This window comes from Pelophylax lessonae (assembly GCF_965119305.1).
Source record: "Pelophylax lessonae genome assembly, chromosome: 5".
NCBI lineage: Eukaryota > Metazoa > Chordata > Amphibia > Anura > Ranidae > Pelophylax > Pelophylax lessonae.
In genome coordinates, this window is record NC_138772.1 from 249,553,372 (window position 1) to 249,573,547 (window position 20,176).

At 45.9% G+C, this 20,176-nt stretch overlaps 1 protein-coding gene across 1 annotated transcript in view; it reads right to left on the reverse strand.

Moving 5' to 3' along the window:
• Positions 1 to 20,176, reverse strand: part of LOC309556663 (polypeptide N-acetylgalactosaminyltransferase 4-like) — a 662,237-nt gene that overhangs the window by 240,429 nt on the left and 401,632 nt on the right. The window contains exon 6 of the mRNA XM_082259119.1: positions 3,895 to 4,071. Within this exon, the coding sequence (XP_082115245.1) occupies positions 3,895 to 4,071 (177 nt within the window). The remainder of the gene's footprint in view (positions 1 to 3,894; positions 4,072 to 20,176) is intronic.

Below are 20,176 nucleotides of genomic sequence, written 5' to 3' on the forward strand. Positions count from 1 at the left end.
TTGAGGACGGGATCAGTACTGTAGTTCTATATCAGATTTTGCAGATGACACAAAATTGGGCAGGGCAATAACTGCACAGCATGAAGCAGATATCCTTCAAAATGACCTGGACAAAATAACGGAGTGGGCTACGACATGGCAAATGAGGTTTAATGTGAAGAAGTGTAAGGTTTTGCACTTGGGGACTAAAAACATAAAAGCACAATACACGTTAGGGGGGGAACCCTTGGGGGAATCAAAAATGGAGAAAGATCTGGGAGTCTTGGTAGATGATAGACTAGGCAATAGCATGCAATGTCAAGCGGCAGCTACCAAAGCCAGCAGAATATTAGCATGCATAAAGAAAGGGATGTATTCCAGAGATAAGACTATAATCCTTCCACTTTATAAAACTCTGGTCTGACCACATCTGGAGTATTTTGTCCAGTTCTGGTCGCCAGTCCTCAGGAGGGATGGGTTGGAGCTGGAGAGGATCCAGAGAAGGGCAACTAAACGAATTAGGGGATTGGAGGACCTTAATTATGAAGAGCGTCTGCAATCACTTGATTTATTCTCTCTGGAGAAGAGACGCCTGAGAGGGGACATGATAGCAATTTATAAATATCTCAATGGTGATCTCGGCATAGAAAAAAAGCATGTAATCATGTGTTCAGGCAAAAACAATTCCTTCCTTAAACCATATCTGCTTCTATCATGACTATACCTTGGTGTGACCATGATCCCAGCTTGGTTACATGCAGATCTCCTTTGCTTAAGCCCCCACTAACATCCTGGTGCCTCAACAACTCCCTCCTGTCCCGTTCTACAGTAGTGGAAGAGCTTTGCGTTAAGTCAATGGAGTACTTCACTCTTAACTGGCTTTGTTCGATCTTCCGTTTCTTTATGGGAAGCATACAAGGCTGTAGTTAGAAACTTTAAGTCCAGAATTGGACTATTAAGGAGCTGAAGGCTCAAAAACGCCTGGGACCAGACAGTTTTGCAGCTCTTTTTTATAAAACGCTACCTGATATATGGGCTATGAGTCAACTACTTTCCCTATCGTGAGAGGCACGCGGCAAGGTTGCCCCTTGTCTCCGCTTTTGTTCATATTTAGGTTAGAACCTCTGGCAGCCCATATACGTGCTAGTCCCAACATAAGGGGAATGGAGCTGGCTGGAGTTACTAGTGACTGGTGACTGGAGATGTATGTCTCCTCTGCACACACCACCTTACCCCTAACCTTCTCTCCCTTATGGGCGATTTTGCGACCATCTTGGGCCTTCATATTAATCTGTCTAAATAACAGGCTCTGAACGTTTCTTTACCCGATTCCCTCAATGACTCTTTGCGAGCACAATTTTTATTTCAGGAGACAACCTCATTGCAGTACCTGGGGGTTTATCTATCCCATGACTAAGTCGTAATGATGAAACATCTCGGGACATTAGGCTGCACGGCAACGACGTTTGTATACTAGAGTCGCGCGTCTAGCTGGAAGTGACGTTGACTCCCGGATGGACACGCTAGTCGTGGCTTAGAGACCGACGTGCGGGCGGCTCTCCATCACCTGGACTCATTGGTTTTTTAACGTGCTATTTACATTTGAATAAATGGGAGTGGATTCTTTTTACATTTATTAATAAAACCCAGTGTTGCAATATTACGCTATGGTTTTCTTCACTGAGCCGCTGGTGTTACTGGACACCCGTTTCCTTAACCCTGGATTGGATTAAACTGATAATCGTTCATTTACCAGTTTCTGGTAAGTGCATTTCCACTGGGAGTGGTGTTTCCTATACACGAGGTGTGGTGGATGGCTATTCCCATGTTTTATATGGACTATATTATATGAACTTTCGATATATTCATCTTTTAATAGTCATTTTCACTCATATGTTATGACTTTTTTCTATAAATGTGCCGCATGTCATATTTTCATGTTTCATTATATTTTGACTATTTTATATTGCTTTTATTGTATATAGCTGGCTTGCATCGATGTACTGTTTTCATTAGAGGTTTAATATCTTGACCTCTCTTGCCGAGGCGCCGTGGCAGGATCTGTCTATTGAGGGCGGAATATTTTGGGATCCTTATTGTTGATTCTTGGAAGCCTGGTCTGCCGACCAGCTTTTTTTTTTTTTTTTTTTATATACATTTTTTATTTTAACATTATACTTGTTACCGAAGCAAGTGAGTGTAATGATTGAAGTTTTACTGTAATAAATGTAAAAGTTTCCACAATATTTTACTAGTGGAGGCTTGTTCTTTTTCCATGTGCCTCTGTATAAAACACATCCGAGGAAGAGGAATGAGGAGGCTGTTCGCACACACCCATCTGACTTTGTATGTCATTGATTGAAATACTCTTACGCCTTTTCCATGAGAGTGGATAGGCATGGTGGTCTGGTGAGTGTTCCATCTACTCAGAGTAATCCTGACACATTGGTGGTGGAGTGCGAGGTGTTCCTTTAAGTACATGTCTGATCTTCCCTGGATTGATTTGGATTTCCAAGTATTGATGTTGATTATTTAGCGCGAATGCACTTATATGGACTTTTATGAGGACTGTTTTTCAATACAATACAATTTTAACACAATATATATTTAGATATATATAGATTTTACACGAGATTTCTTTATTATATCATAATTTACTGAGCTGAGGAAGTCTATTTCATATTTTCAAAACTCCTAAGCTGGATACACACTATACAACTTTTGTTGTTTGATTTCCTTTAGATTCACCTTCAACTATGTGGTGCAAGGGCCTGCCTGATTGCATACAAATTGAAAGTGTTTGTTTGACCTCCTATTATATGGTTTTGGTAAATCCAAAGGAAAAAAAACGAAGGGCTCTTTCACACGGTCCGCCTCTGTAGGCGGATCCGTGCTGCTCAGCGGGGATCGATCCGCGATCCCCGCAGAGCCGGCGGATGACAGCTCCGTCTCCGCTTGCAGTGCGGAGAGGGAGGTGTCACAGCCCCCACTGCTCTCTATGGGGAATCAGATGAGCGGACCGCCTCCCATCCGATCCGATCCGATCCCCAGGACGGATGGAAAATAGGGTTTCCATCTGTCCGGATTTCACAGACAGGATCGGATGCGGATGGCAGCGGGTGTCAGCGGACATGTCACCGCTGACATCCGCTGCTCCATAGGGCTGAATGGGGCATCTGATCAGATCCGCCTAAAAAACTGACAGGCGGATCTGATCGGACCGCCCGTGTGAAAGAGCCCTAAAGGAAATTGTATAGTGTGTATCCAGCTTTACTGTAAAGAAGCTTTTCCACATGTAGATGTTTACCTTTTCCTCTAGACACAAAAATAATATGGGGGAGCTTGGCAATCCAACATACATTTTTGTATATGTAGATTCCTCTTTGAGCATCTGATTGCAAATAATTTACAAAGCCCTTAAAGGGTAAATTCACTTTTATTAAATAAATAACAAATGCGCATATTATGCAGGTAAACAATATGCATTTAATATTTTATTTTTGCATGGGAGCCTGCTGACTATTGCACATATGATTAGTGGATATTGAGTGCAATGCCAGGCTCCTGCACACCCACCTTCTAGCTTTCTGCCCATACCTTTGTACGGGCTTTCAGTTTGAAAGCTAGAGTAAATGTACTACGAGTGTGTTGATCAGCTCCCTTGTAGTCCAATGAGAACTACAAGCTGTCTACTACAGTAGCACAATGTGTGTGGTACAACTATTATAGTTAACAAGTCATAACGTTGCATCACTCTAAAATGTTTAGTATATGATGAAACAATCTTTACCTGTGTTAAACCCAAAAATATGGCTTTATTTTGCAGTTTACATTGCAAGGTTTAATTATTAGGCTTACTATATACCTCCTTTAAGCAATTGTAGGAATTAAGCCTTCACCTTGATTCACACATACCTTTCTGGCAGGTGGGTTTCGGTTATAAAAATGCTCCTTATAATGGTCCATCCACACCTCAGCAGCACGAGCGGTGTTCTGTAGGAAGTTTGGCCTTGCATAAGGAGCCTTCTTGGGAAAGACATGTCCAACATGGGAACATGGGTGAATTTCTAATGTTCCACCGCACTGCCATACCTGTCAAATGGAAGAGGAATATAATTATGGATTTTATCTTAGATCTACTAGACTTGGGCATGTGTAAAGCTGCAATAGGCACATGCTGTAAAATGCTTTTTGTTGAACGATTAGTAACCCTTTGCCAAAAATAAATTCTTATGCAGACAAAAACAAACTGGGCAGCTCTGACTAAAGTTGAACAATGCCCTTTCTATAGATGTTCGACATTTGCATACCTCCTGGAGACTGACTGAAATACTCCCAGGACGCTGCTAAGTGAGGCCTAGTCGTTACTGCTCACCTCCACCATCACAGGAGTGAGATCTCAAAAGATGACCTCAGAGCTACTGCATCAGGGGAGTGAAAGATCATGCAAGAGGATTTGATTCAGAGAAAGTGCTCACACCTGTAATGGTGGAGGTGATCCAATATGACTGTTCGAATTACTAATCTATTTCTGCCATTCCCCATTGAAGAAAAAATAGAATTTTTGTAAGAACTTACCGTAAAATTCTTTTCTCTGAGACCTCTGACAGTCGCCGCCCACTCATACAATCTGCACGTCTGGGTATTGGCCTTCTCCACAGGAGTAAGCTAGGCAGAAGATTTTGTTAGAATATTCACAAAAACTTTGTATAGACACACCTACAGGGGGCTGTCCCTCTGGTCCAATACCCCCAGCTAGACTCATTCCCAATTCAGTTTGGTAGCAAGCAGTATAGAGATTCACAAACCCCAAAAGAGGGGCGGCGACTGTCAGAGGACTCAGAGAAAAGAATTTTAAGGTAAGTTTTTACAAAAATTCTATTTTCTCTTACGTCCTCTGACAGTCGCCGCCCACTCATACAATCTGCACGTCTGGGACGTCTTAAAGCAGTGTAGATGTGAGGGGTGGGAAAACGTAACCGTCAAAAAGGCAACGCAGCACCCAGGTCAGAGAAAATAACCTTTTCTGAACCAGAAAGGTAAACGCTGGGCAACAAGAAAGCTCAACAGGAGCGAAAGCCCAGGAAAAAAAACAAAAAAGGGAAAAACCTCCAACAGGAGGAAACAGGCCAAAAACAACCCTGTCTCCGCTAAGGCACTGCCGCACTCAAAACTTTGCGGCCAAAAGAGGAATCCGCAGATGCCAAGACATCAAGTTTGTAAAATTTGGTAAAGGTATGCACGGACGACCAAGGCGCCGCCTTGCACACCTGGGTCACCGACGCCTCATGGCGGAAGGCCCAAGATGCACTAAACGCTCTAGTAGAGTGCGCTGTGACAGGGAAAGGAGGAACCTGATCCCTAATTGAATAGGCCGCCAAAATCGTCTGCCTGATCCATTTAGAAATGGTTGCCGCAGACGCAGCCGTACCCTTCCGAGGTCCCTCAGGAAGGACAAAAAGACAATCCGACTTTCTGAAGGATTCAGTAGAAGACAGGTAAACCCTGATTGCCCGGACCACCTCCAAGTAATGCAAGGCAAACTCCTTAGGATGCTTAATCTCCCGGATGTTCTCAAAGGGAGGACGTTGCAAAACGGACAGAACCAAATTCAGGTCCCAAGGGGGCAAGGGTGCCCTCCTAGGGGGAGCCAAATTACGCACTCCCTGAATGAAGGTGCGGATCAAGGAATTAGATGCCAAGGGGCGCTGAAAGAGAATGGCCAGTGCAGACAACTGGCCCTTAATAGTGGTCAGCGCAAGACGCTGCTCCACACCAGTTTGCAGGAAAACCAACACTCTCGCCACCGAAAAGGAGCGTGGATGGAACCCCCGAGACTCGCACCAGGTGAAATAAGCCTTCCAGGTACGATAATAAATCTTACCAGAAGAGGCCTTCCTGGCCTTGAGCAAGGTAGGAATGACCGCCGACGAGAGACCTCTGTCTCTCAAGACCTGGCTTTCAATAGCCACGCCGTCAAAGCCAGCGACTGTAAAGCAGGATGGAAGATCGGTCCCTGAGACAGGAGATCTTCTCTCTTAGCGGGAGCCGCCAGGGAGGTTCGATGACCAAGTGCATGATGTCCGCGTAAAGACCGGCGTGGCCAGTCTGGGGTCACCAGAATCACCAACCTCGGTTCCGAAACCAACCTGCGAAGGAATCTGGACAACAACTGAATCGGGGGAAAGGCATAAATCAGCTGATACCGAGTCCAAGGCACTACTAACGCGTCCGAGGCGTCCGCCAGAGTGTCGCGCATTCTTGCCACAAACCTTCCCACCTTGTTTTTGAGACGAGACGTGAACAGATCCACGTCCGGGGATCCCCACCGCCCACACAGCATCGGAAACACCTCTGGGTGGAGGGACCATTCCCCTCGGTCCAGGATCTGGCAACTCAGATAGTCCGCCTGCCAGTTCTCCACACCTAGAATGTGAACTGCCGAAATCGCCGGGACCTGCGTCTCGGCCCATGACAGAATCTTGGCCACTTCCTTGGCCGCCCGGGCACTCCTGGTGCCCCCTTGGTGATTGATGTAAGCCACTGCAGTTGCGTTGCCCATCTGCACACGCACTGGGCAGCCCCGCAGAAGATCCGACCAACGGAGCAAACAGAGCCTGATTGCATGCAGTTCCAAGACATTTATCGGTAGGGAGAATTCCCCCTCCGACCAAGTGCCCTGGGAAGACAAGTTGCTCAGAACTCCACCCCAGCCCCATAGGCTGGCGTCTGTGGTGACCACCTTCCATAGCAACGGACGAAAGGACTTGCCTTCCGTCAGAGCCGGAGACTGGAGCCACCACAGGAGATCCGATCTGACTTGCGGGCTCAAGGAGATCCTCCTTTCCAAAGAGTGAGGATGTCTGTCCCACCGGACCAGAATCTCTGCTTGAAGAGATCTCGTGTGAAACTGTGCAAAGGGGATCGCCTCGAAAGCCGACACCATCAAGCCCAGGGACCGCATGCAGGTCCGAAGCGAGGAGAACTCGTTGTCCCTGAGGGACCTGACCTCTTCCTGCAGGATCCGGAGTTTGTCCTCTGGAAGAAAGACCTTCGCCTGGGCGGAGTCCAGAATCATCCCCAGGTAAGGGAGGCGAACAAAAGGGGACAAGGTCGACTTCTGAAAATTGATGGTCCACCCGATCTCCTGGAGCGCCTGAACAGTGATCAACAGATCGCACAACAGAGAGGCACTGGAGCTCGACCTTAACAGGAGATCGTCCAGGTAACCGAGGATGGCAATCCTCTGTACCCGCAACAAGGCTAGAACAGGAGTCAAAACTTTGGTAAAAACCCGTGGAGCCGAAGCGAGGCCGTAAGGCAACGCCATGCACTGATAGTGCTCCTTCGCTATTGCGAATTGGAGGTACCTTTGATGACCCTCTTAAATAGGGATGTGTAGATACGCATCCTTGAGGTCGATGGAAGCAAGGAAATCCCCTGGACTCAGATGTCACCACCGACCGGAGGGACTCCATTCGTAACTTCTGGACCCGTACAAATCAGTTTAGAATCGGACACACCTTGCCCTCCTTTCTGGGCACTGTGAAAAGATTCAAGTAAAAACCCCGAAACCTGTCCCGCTGTGGAACCGGGACAACCACCCCTTGGGCGAGGAGATCCTGAACCGCCCGATGGAGATCTCGGAAACGATCTGGGGTCAAATGAAGATTTGAGGGAAAGAATCTGTCTGCTGGGCGTGATCGAAACTCAATCTTGTACCCTGACCGAATGAGTTCTTGAACCCACCTGTCCTGAATCTTGGCCAGCCAAAGCTCGGGAAAACAGCGCAGACGTCCCCCCACCCCTGAAACGGGTGAGGGCGCCCCTTCAGGTCGAGACGGACTGAGCTGCCGTGCTAGTGTGGGCGGCTATTGACTTGCCCGCCCAAGGCTTATTCTGGCCACCAGAGGCCTTGGAGGACTTACCTTTGTCTTGTGCCTTGAAGGCACGAAAGGAACCCTGGTTAGGTTTAAAGGAGGGACCCCGCTTACCGCAAAAAGATTTTCCCCCTGGACACCTGGGGCAACAGAGTACTCTTGCACCCAGTGATCCCCTTAACCAGTTCATCCAGAGAGTCTCCTAAAAGACGACTCCCTGCATAAGGGATGTCAGACACTGTCTTCTTGGAAGACTGGTCGGCCGACCAGCTTTTCAACCAAACGATGCGACGAATCGTAACTGCGACTGCAGAAAGTAGTGCGACTAAAGGGGCCTCATCCAAGGTCGCGTCACACAGGTAAAAAACAGCCTGATCTATTTTATCCACCATCTCCTGCGCAGCAGGGGAGGCGGAGTCAGCAATCAGAGGGCGCTTAAGCGCCTTGGCCCACTCCACAACAGCCTGAGAGACCATCACCGAAGCGAACACTGGTTTCAGCAAGGAACCCGCTACTAGGTAGATGTGGCGGGTAAGAGTTTCCACCCGCCTATCTGCCGGGTCTTTAAACACCGGAGAATCCTCCGCGGGCATTAAAGTGGCGTTATTTAACCTGGACACAGTGTGGTCCACCTTAGGAGCCGCAGTCGAGCGAGAATCCACCGGATCCGCAAAGGGATAAACGGTACTAAAACCTCTTGGGCACCACAAAATTACGTTTTAAATGACGCCATTGTTCATTCACGGTATCGTGAAACTCTGCGGGACAAGGAAAAACCTGACCTGATTTTTGGGCTTTGCGGGTCCCAAAGGAAGACCGCTTACCCGACAGGTGGGGCTCATCATCTAAATTTAAAGTGTCCTTAACAGAGCTAATAAGCGCAGACACCGCAGCGTGTTCCCGTACTGATCCGGAGGGGGAATCCTCCTCCTCTCCATCCGACTGAGAGGACTGAGACCCTTCAGGGGGTACGCTGTCCGTGGCAACCAAATCTGGCTCTGAATCAGAAGACTGAGAGGGCATAGGCCTTTTCTTAGAAGCCCGGGCAGACATCAACAAATCCACTTTTGACACTAAAGTCGCAAGTGCAGCAGTAAGTGAGACTATAGCAGAGGATTCAGGAGTACCTGAACCTTCCACCAGATCTGGGGGGAATTTGCTATCCTGGGACTCCATAATAGCAATCTCAATTTTAAATGACGCTGGTCCTTTAAAATCAGTGATTTCCGCTGTCCCCACCGCAAATGCACCGCAAGGAAGAGCAAGTCCTGTGCTACAGTAAACTGCAAGAAAATGAATGCTAGCAGGAATGCAGGCCAGGAAACACAATAAAAGCCCCCCACAGTGAGCTATACTTGCCCCACGCTGCTGAATCGATCTGCATGTGAAAGGAAGAGGACGTGACCTCACGCCTCTAGAGGCAGAGACAGCCCTGAGCCACAAAAAAATGGTTGCCAATGCAAGTCTATGGGGAAAGCTCTGGGAAAATGGTCGCTGTCCACATAAGTGTATAGTGCAAAAGTATACCTGCGCTGCTAACAAAGCAAATACATAAATAAATCCCAATAAATATGGTGTATAAATAATCTGTGTAAGGTGCTAGTGCTCAACTTCAAACACACATTCCTATATCATAATCCCAATCAATATATAAAATCATAAAAATACAATAAATACAAATTTTATCACGTGTAAATAAATATCAAAAAAGTCTTTCAATAAAAGACGTGCTTAAATAGTGACAGTCTTTGTGCAAAACATAAGTCCAAAGTGCTGCGTGCTCGTAAAAGAAGTGCCGGTGCTTTCTCTACACGAGTAGGTGCTCCCCTCCTGGACCCCTACTCACCAGAAGCCAAATAATACACCGCTTTCAGAATATCCTTAGATAGGACGAGCCTTAATGGACCATCAACTCAATCAGCTTTCCTGTAGGTCATATCATCCAGGTATTGCTCAAAAAAATGGAAAGAGATGCTGGCATCGTGAAGTATGTAATCACTTTATTCGATGCACACAATACAAGATACACTTACAATGTGGCAAAGGATAAAACGCCTAAAAAATCATCCCACGGGTTGCCAATCCAAACGGCTATACTCACTCCCCGTGTCCCCGTATGTCGGAAGGTGGATGTAGTTTGGCGTAGTACGTACTCGGACGAACAGCTTGACGCGTTTCGCTCTGCACACAGAGCGTTATCAAAAGCAAGTCCGCTCCGGATACGTACTATATTTATAAGGTAACAAATTACATTATTGCTGACACCTTAGAGGAACCGGAAGTAGAATGCCGCCATTTTATGATTACTATGGTGATGAACTTCCTATACAGTCCTCTCATTCAGATCTGCATACATATGTCCTCACATCTTAAGCTCTCATATACCGCTATAATATGCTCTAGTACAGTTTAATATATTCCTAAAATTCCTAAAATTGTGGGCTATAAGCTGGTATTATTCCGGTGGCGGAACCGGAAGTGGCTCCGCCATATTGGGACTCTCATCCTCCTCAAATGCCGGAACCGGAAGTGATGTCGCCATGTCGGGGTTACCCGATGACGCACTTCCTGTCTCTCGTTCCGATCTAATATAATCATTTTATGGCTTATAGAGTGGGCAGAACAATTACTATATGCAAAAAGCTAGGGGACTGCGCCACACTAACTACTTTATTGTGACCTAAACCTGCCATGACTTGTTGTTAACACTCGGCGGCGGAACCGGAAGTCCCGTCGCCATATTGGAACACCCATTGTAATGAAAAACATCATAGCGGCCGCCCTGTTGGGACTCCCAATGCTAATGTACTTCCTGTACACTGCTCAATATTCCTTACTGTTCATATACAGATTCCTTACTGCTCTTATAAACAATTACCAAATTACTTAAAACACGGAGGCATTCTAAATTACGGCACCCCTTTACATATAATACCCCTTAAAATATGAACAAAAAAAAAAGAAAGAATAAAAATTAATTAATTAATAACAATAATAATACCCTTTCAATACATCCACATATATTGAATCAATAAATGTATGACCACTTTGCAAATAACTTCATAAATTCAAAATAAATATTTATAAGCCTATATCGAGTTAACCCTGAGAACTATAAATATAATATATATATATATAAATTTATAATAAACCACAATTCCATATCTAATACATTGAAAAGTTGTTAAATTATTTTAAATACATAACTCACATCCTTCTATATATCCAATTTAATAAAGGCTAAAAACTATATAATAATAACTCACTACACGATATCCCAATTAATGACCTATTAAAAAATTAAAAATTATTAATAATTATTAATAAAACAATTAATATCCAATTCAACATTAAGACCTGCAGGGACCATAGTTTTTAACTGTTGAATCCACCAAGTTTCGTTCTGAGACACTGCCCTTTTCAAATGTGTCCCTCTCCAATGCGGAATAATCCTATCTATACCACAAAAGGTCCTATCTGCAGGTCTTAATGTTGAATTGGATATTAATTGTTTTATTAATAATTATTAATAATTTTTAATTTTTTAATAGGTCATTAATTGGGATATCGTGTAGTGAGTTATTATTATATAGTTTTTAGCCTTTATTAAATTGGATATATAGAAGGATGTGAGTTATGTATTTAAAATAATTTAACAACTTTTCAATGTATTAGATATGGAATTGTGGTTTATTATAAATTTATATATATATATTATATTTATAGTTCTCAGGGTTAACTCGATATAGGCTTATAAATATTTATTTTGAATTTATGAAGTTATTTGCAAAGTGGTCATACATTTATTGATTCAATATATGTGGATGTATTGAAAGGGTATTATTATTGTTATTAATGAATTAATTTTTATTCTTTCTTTTTTTTGTTCATATTTTAAGGGGTATTATATGTAAAGGGGTGCCGTAATTTAGAATGCCTCCGTGTTTAAGTAATTTGGTAATTGTTTATAAGAGCAGTAAGGAATCTGTATATGAACAGTAAGGAATATTGAGCAGTGTACAGGAAGTACATTAGCATTGGGAGTCCCAACAGGGCGGCCGCTATGATGTTTTTCATTACAATGGGTGTTCCAATATGGCGACGGGACTTCCGGTTCCGCCGCCGAGTGTTAACAACAAGTCATGGCAGGTTTAGGTCACAATAAAGTAGTTAGTGTGGCGCAGTCCCCTAGCTTTTTGCATATAGTAATTGTTCTGCCCACTCTATAAGCCATAAAATGATTATATTAGATCGGAACGAGAGACAGGAAGTGCGTCATCGGGTAACCCCGACATGGCGACATCACTTCCGGTTCCGGCATTTGAGGAGGATGAGAGTCCCAATATGGCGGAGCCACTTCCGGTTCCGCCACCGGAATAATACCAGCTTATAGCCCACAATTTTAGGAATTTTAGGAATATATTAAACTGTACTAGAGCATATTATAGCGGTATATGAGAGCTTAAGATGTGAGGACATATGTATGCAGATCTGAATGAGAGGACTGTATAGGAAGTTCATCACCATAGTAATCACAAAATGGCGGCATTCTACTTCCGGTTCCTCTAAGGTGTCAGCAATAATGTAATTTGTTACCTTATAAATATAGTACGTATCCGGAGCGGACTTGCTTTTGATAACGCTCTGTGTGCGGAGCGAAACGCGTCAAGCTGTTCGTCCGAGTACGTACTACGCCAAACTACATCCACCTTCCGACATACGGGGACACGGGGAGTGAGTATAGCCGTTTGGATTGGCAACCCGTGGGATGATTTTTTAGGCGTTTTATCCTTTGCCACATTGTAAGTGTATCTTGTATTGTGTGCATCGAATAAAGTGATTACATACTTCACGATGCCAGCATCTCTTTCCATTTTTTTGAGCAATACCTGGATGATATGACCTACAGGAAAGCTGATTGAGTTGATGGTCCATTAAGGCTCGTCCTATCTAAGGATATTCTGAAAGCGGTGTATTATTTGGCTTCTGGTGAGTAGGGGTCCAGGAGGGGAGCACCTACTCGTGTAGAGAAAGCACCGGCACTTCTTTTACGAGCACGCAGCACTTTGGACTTATGTTTTGCACAAAGACTGTCACTATTTAAGCACGTCTTTTATTGAAAGACTTTTTTGATATTTATTTACACGTGATAAAATTTGTATTTATTGTATTTTTATGATTTTATATATTGATTGGGATTATGATATAGGAATGTGTGTTTGAAGTTGAGCACTAGCACCTTACACAGATTATTTATACACCATATTTATTGGGATTTATTTATGTATTTGCTTTGTTAGCAGCGCAGGTATACTTTTGCACTATACACTTTACAAAGGTACACCACCTTTTATACCAGCAGCAGCCCACTATACAGTGGTATCAGAAAAAATTGTAATCCTCAGCGCTAGCCTACAATCTTTATTGCTGTCCACATAAGGACATTGTGCCCACACTAAAGATGGCGCACGATCGGCGCCAACAGCATTGCAGAAAATGGCTGCTGCCCTCACAATGAAGCCAGACAGCCTGCCCACACCTAAAATGGCGGCCGCTCAGTTTTGCGCCGATTGCAGCCCCTCACACGGCATGTACTGTACCCCAAATAGGTGCACAAGCACCCCAGGGACATAGTAGACCCCCACACCCCCCCCTCCAATAGCGGCGGAACTGCTACACTGCTACAGCGCCCCAGCAGGGACCGGGAAGGGACACACAGGGACCGCACGTACAGACATGAGGGGGACATTACAGAACCCATACCGAACTGTCATCCCCATAAAACAGGGCCCACATACACAGGCTGACAGACAATGTCAGAGACAGAGGGGTAGCATGGTACTCACCGCTCCAGCGAAAACGTGGATACCGCTCTGACAGGAAACCTCCCACTCTGGGTGGTGGTGCCGTCTGCCGAAGGGGACGCTAGCAACACGCGGCGTACCGCAGTTGAGACATCCCAGCGAAGATAGCAACTTCGCAGGTTTGACCCTGAGGTCAGGGACATAGTCGTTTGCGAGGCCTGGGTGTACACATAACCTGCTAACGCTCTATGGCAGGCTGGGATTCCATAAGGCTCTAGAATAACCAGTGCGATTCCCAGCTCCGCAAACGCTGTAGTCATCCGAAGTCCGACAAAGCGCAGGAACAAAAAAAAAAAAAAAAGCTATCTTTTTAAAACGAGAAAACACTTTTCAAGAGAAAAAATAAAAAAAAAGAAAAAGGCTGAGACCGCAGCCCCAGCCAGGTAAAAGCCAGTCTACTCCTAAGCTAGGCAGCATCAAACTGAATTGGCAATGAGGCTAGCTGGGGGAATTGGACCAGAGGGACAGCCCCCTGTAGGTGTGTCTATGCAAAGTTTTTGTGAATATTCTAACAAAATCTTCTGCCTAGCTTACTTCTGTGGAGAAGGCCAATACCCAGACGTGCAGATTGTATGAGTGGGCGGCGACTGTCAGAGGACGTAAGAGAAATGCGATTTTTGTCTTACCGTAAAATCCCTTTCTCTGATGTTCATTGACGGACACAGCTCCATATCTTCTTTGACCCTTGGGTTATGCTGCCCTTCTTAGGAGTAGGACACTAGGCGGAAGAGAAAAAAAAGCTTGACTACGCCCCTAGGGCAGTCCAAGGGGTATACTACCACTTCCTGCTATAGAATCTCAGTTTTGTAACAAGCAGTGTTGGAAGAATACATAACCCAACTTCACAGAGGGGTGGGTGCTGTGTCCGTCAATGAACATCAGAGAAAAGGATTTTACAGTAAGACAAAAATCCCATTTTCTCTTTCGTTCATTGACAGACACAGCTCCATATCTTCTTTGACCCTTGGGAAGTCCTAAAGCTGTGTCAGCATGAGGGGTGGGAAAAACACAGAAATAAATGGATTTTTGTAAGATCTTACCGTAAAATCCTTTTCTCTTAAGCTCATTGACAGACGTAGTCTTCTTGATTCTCAAGAGCTGGGTTATGTTGTCTCCGCAGGAGTAGGACTAGGCAGAAAGACAAAACGTTCTGGCTCCACCCTAGGGGCAGTCCCTGAGGGTATATCCTCCCTCTCTCTGCTACAGGGAATCAGTTCTGTTCTAAAGCAGTAACAGAGAATTTAACCCAACCCAACTCAATGATAGAGGGGCGGGTACTACGTCTGTCAATGAGCTTAAGAGAAAAGGATTTTACGGTAAGATCTTACAAAAATCCATTTTTCTCTATCGCTCATTGACAGACGTAGTCTTCTTGATTCTCAAGAGCTGGGACATCCAGAAGCAGTGCCACAAAATGAGGGGTGGGATTGACAGAATCAAAAACCAATCTAGAAGGCCCAACCGGAGCCAACCAGAAGTATCAAAGGACTCATCGAGAAAACAGATGAGACCTACCCCTCAAATCCTCGAGGTAGACCAACAGTCTCCTCAAACAGTGGCCTGCAGGAACCTTGCGGCCAGAAGAGGCATCTGACGATGCCATCACATAAACCTTATACAATATTGTAAAGGTATGAACCGACTACTAAAACAGTCGCCTTGAAAACCTGAACCACTGACGCCTGATGGCGGAAGGTCCAGGAAACTCTAAGCGCCCGAGTAGAATGCGCCTTAACAGGGAACGGGGGATCCCGACCCTTAGATAAAATAAGCCTATACCACCGTCTGTCTGATCCATCTAAAGCAGAACAGGCAACCCCTTCTTAGGGCCATCCGTGATCACAAACAGTGAATCCGTCTTACAAATTGAATCCGTAGTATTCAAGTATATCCTGATCGCCCGAACTACATCCACGGAATGCCATGCAAATTCTCGAGGATGATTGGGCTAAGGACATAGGAAGGACAATACACTGTCCTTATTCAATGAAACTTTGAAACCACCTTAGAAGGAAGGATGGATTCGGATGAAGAACAACCTTATCCCTATGAACCACCAGATCTGGGGAACAACAGGATAATGCAGCCAGTTCTGACACCCTGCGTGCAGAAGTGATAGCCACCAAGAAGACCACCTTCTGGGATAAAGTAGGCAAGGGAATCTCCCTGATATTTTCAAAGGGAGGTGTCTGAAGAACCGACAGCACCAAATTAAGATCCCAGGATGGTAACGGCGCGTGCACTGGCAGAGCCAGGTGTCGCACCCCCTGGATGAAATTCCGCACCAAGGAATGAGTAGACAAAAGCTTCTGAAAGAAGATAGCAAATGCTGAAACCAGACCCTTGATAACACTCAAGGCCAGCTTCTGCTCAACTCCCTGTTGCAGAAAGCCAATATTCGGACTACCAAATAAAGATGTAGATGGAACCCAAGGGATTCACATCACACAATATAAGACTTCCATGTACGATGATAATCTTTCTGGAAGTCGCTTTCCTTGTTTTAACTAGAGTAGGAATAACTGAAGCTGACAATCCCTTGTCCTTCAGCACCTGGGTCTCATTAACCAGGCCGTTTAAAACCAGCGATCGTAAAGCAGGATGGAAGATCGGTCCCTGAGACAGTAGATCCTCCCTGAGAGGAAGTCTCCACGGGACGTCCGCCATCAGTCTGACCAAGTCGGCGTAACAAGCTCGACGAGGCCAGTCCGGAGCTGCCAGGATTACTGGAATTCCTTCCTCTATCTTGCGAAGAAGTCTTGGCAGTAACCCAAGAGGAGGGAAGGCATACATTAGCTGGTATTGCCCCCACGGGGCGATCAGTGCGTCTGCGGTTTCTGCTAGAGGATCGCGGGAGCGAGCCACGAATCTCTGAACTTTCCTGTTGAATCGAGATGCCAACAGATCCATATCCGGGGTGCCCCATCGTAGGCACAACTGGTGGAAAACGTCTGGATGGAGGGACCATTTCCCCTGATCCAGAGTCTGACGGCTGAGATAATCTGCCTGCCAATTCTCCACCCCCGGAATGAACACCGCAGAGATTGCTGGAACAAATCGTTCCGCCCAGCGAAGAATGCAAGCCACTTCTTTGGCCGCTCGGACACTCTTGGTGCCCCCCTGGTGATTGACATAAGCCACGGCCGTGGCGTTGTCCGACTGGATCCGAACCGGGCTGCCCTGGAGCTGCTCGGTCCAGTGAATCAGACAAAGTCTGATCGCTCTCAGTTCCAATACATTTATCGGTAACCTGGATTCTTCCGGGGACCAAAGTCCCTGGACAGATAACTGACCGAGAATTGCTCCCCATCCGGATAGACTGGCATCCGTGGTCACTGTCGTCCGATATATTGGCAGAAATGACTTTCCCTGGCTGAGCATCGGAGACCGAAGCCACCAGACCAGAGACTCTCTGGTCTGTTTGCTCAATCGGATCTGATTGTCCAGGGATTCCGGATTCCGATTCCATCTGAGAGGAATCTCTTGCTGAAGAATTCGGGTATGGGACTGGGCAAATGGGACTGCTTCGAAGGAAGCCACCATCAACCCCAGACCCCTCATGCAAGTCCGAAGGGAAGACCAGCTGTTGGTGGACTGCTGATTGAATCTTTCGGAGTTTCCCTACCGGAAGAAAAACTCTTGTCTTGACTGTGTCTAAAATTAGACCCAGATATTCGAGCCTCTGGGTGGGAACCAGAAATGACTTTTGCTGGTTCACCAGCCACCCGAATTCCTGTAAAGAAATCATAGTAATTTCTATGTTTTGTAGCAAGGTCTGAGGAGACTCTGCATGAAGCAGAAGATCGTCTAGGTAACCAAGGATCGATATGCCTCTTTGGCGCAGAAGTGCCAACATTGGGGCCAACACCTTTGTGAAGACCCGCGGAGCCGTGGCGAGACCGAAAGGTAACGCCACAAACTGATAGTGGTTCTCTTCTACGGAAAAGCGTAGAAACCGCTGATGTCCTGCGAAAATGGGAATGTGAAGATAGGCGTCCTTGATGTCTATGGACGCTAGGACATCCCCTGGATGCAGGAAGGCTGCTACTGTGCGAATGGACTCCATTCTGAATCTTCTTATGTTGACAAAAGAATTGAGTGCTCTTAAGTCCAGAATTGGACGCACTTTGCCCTCTTTCCTGGGTATTGTAAATAGGTTTGAATAAAACCCTTGAAACCGTTCTGTCCAAGGAACGTGGACTACCACTCCTTGTTGTAGTAAATCTGTGACTGCTCTCCGCAGATCTTCTAAACGATCTGAGGATAGTCGGATATTGAAAGGGAAGAATCGCGCCGGTGGGAGAGATCGAAACTCGATCTTGTACCCTGACCTTATGACTTCGCAAACCCATTTGTCCGGGATTCTGGAAAGCCATGGATCCGGGAACCGGCGAAGACGTCCCCCCACCCCAGTTATGGGTGGGGGCGCACCTTCAGGCTTTGGATGGTTTATCTTCAGGTCTGGAGGGGGCGGGCTTTTGCTTGCCCGACCAACGACCCCTGACGCCTCCTGCAGGAGCTTTGGAGGACTTAGTTTTTTCACCCGCGGGACGAAAAAAACCTCTTGTGAGCAGAAAAAGAAGGCCCTCGTCTTTGACGAGTTCCTCTACCTTTAAAATTTTGCGGTAAAAAGGTGCTCTTTCCACCTGTGAGATCTTTAATGATCTCATCTAAGTTGGCTCCAAATAGACGCTCTCCTAAAAAGGGGAAATTAGCCAATGCTTTTTTGGAACCTTGGTCGGCTAACCAACCTTTTAGCCACAGTGTACGCTTGAGAACCACCGCTGAGACAGATGCTCGCGCCAATAATGAAGTGGCGTCTAGCGCCGCATCACACACAAACTGTAACCCCTGTATCATCTGTTCCAACAAATCTGATACCGCCTGAGGGACCTCTTCTAGGTCCCGGCGTAACCACTTGGTCCATACAGTTACAGCCTGCGAAACCAGACCAATAGCAATTATTGGTCTGAAAGCTGATCCAATCAAGGTAAACATGGTGCGAGACATAGCTTCTATCTTGCGATCCACTGGATCTTTAAAAGACGGAGCGTCTTCTAGAGGAATAACCGTGGCTTTATTCAATCTAGCAATTGGTGAATCCACCACAGGTGGTTCTGTCCATTTCTTAATGAGGGTTTCCTCAAACGGATAACGCCTGTTAATGCGTTTAGAAATAGTAGAAATGCGTTTTGGCAGACTCCATTCTTCTTTGATTGGATTGCCAAAACATTTGGGCAATGGAAAAAACCTTCGCCACTAGATGTGTTTTTAGTCCCAAAAGGGATTTCAGTTTCAGCTATTTCTGACGGAATACCCTGTAATCTTAAGGTCTCTTGAACAGATACCATGAGTGCGTTTACCAACGCTTCCTCTCTGGCTATGGCTGATGCCGAAACATCCTCCTCACGGTCTGAAAAGACAGTACACGAGACACCAATACCAGATGAAGTACCTGCAACTGCAGAAATAGGCTCAGAGTCTGAATCCGAGGTTTCAGATAAGGGGTTAGGCGGGGGTCGCTTACTTGCGCCCTGTCCCTGACAAGCCACTTCCACCCGGGACACAAGCTTCCATAATAGCGGACAATGATTTAATCGTCAGTGGGGTGCTGGAGGATCCCGCAGACCCCTCGAGGGGATCCGGAGGAGATACATGAGTGGCAGGGTCCATGTTAATTCAGGACACCTTTGCCAGAAAACACAAAAAAAATTTTTTTTTTTTTTTTTAAATAAAAAATACCTTTTTTTTTTTTTTATGTGTCTCCCCCTAGCGCAATAGCGCCCCTCAGAGTACCTGCTTCTCGATCCCACAGAGAGAGAGAGGGACCCCCAAGGCTCACCAACCGATGCAGTGAAGTTTTCAACCAACTGCAGTCAGCGTCTGTCTTTACAGACTGGAAGGAGCTGTTGCTTTTTCCCGGGTAGAAGGACGTGGCTCCGCCCCCTGTGTATGCCTTCCGGCGTTCCCAGCTCTCCACGAGGTAGCTGGGCTCATGAAACATGGCCGCCCCCATATAGGAGACATTAGACTCCAAAAACATGGCGGCCGGCGTGACCTGAGGACATGCATGCACCTGGTCTACGGCAAAATGGCGGCGGACCGCCGAAATCGTTTTTCCCAGCACATCCACCTGCATCTCTGCTGAGTGGCGATTGATAGATCTACAGGAGATACACTACAAATAAGGTAGGATTATACCTCCTATGTCTGCTGTAATGCTACAGTCTGCTGGGTAGAGTGTTAGCTCTCAAACCAAGTCCACTTCCCACAAACACATGCTGTATTTACAAGGGGGACTTTTAGTATCAGATATATACTGACCATATATGGAGGGGCCCATAATTCATACTGCCTCATAACGAGGAAAGAAAAAAGGGAACGTTTACTCACCATACCGAACCGACAGGCACCCTCTCTTCACAATACCCTCTCCACCGGGGTGGGGGTTTG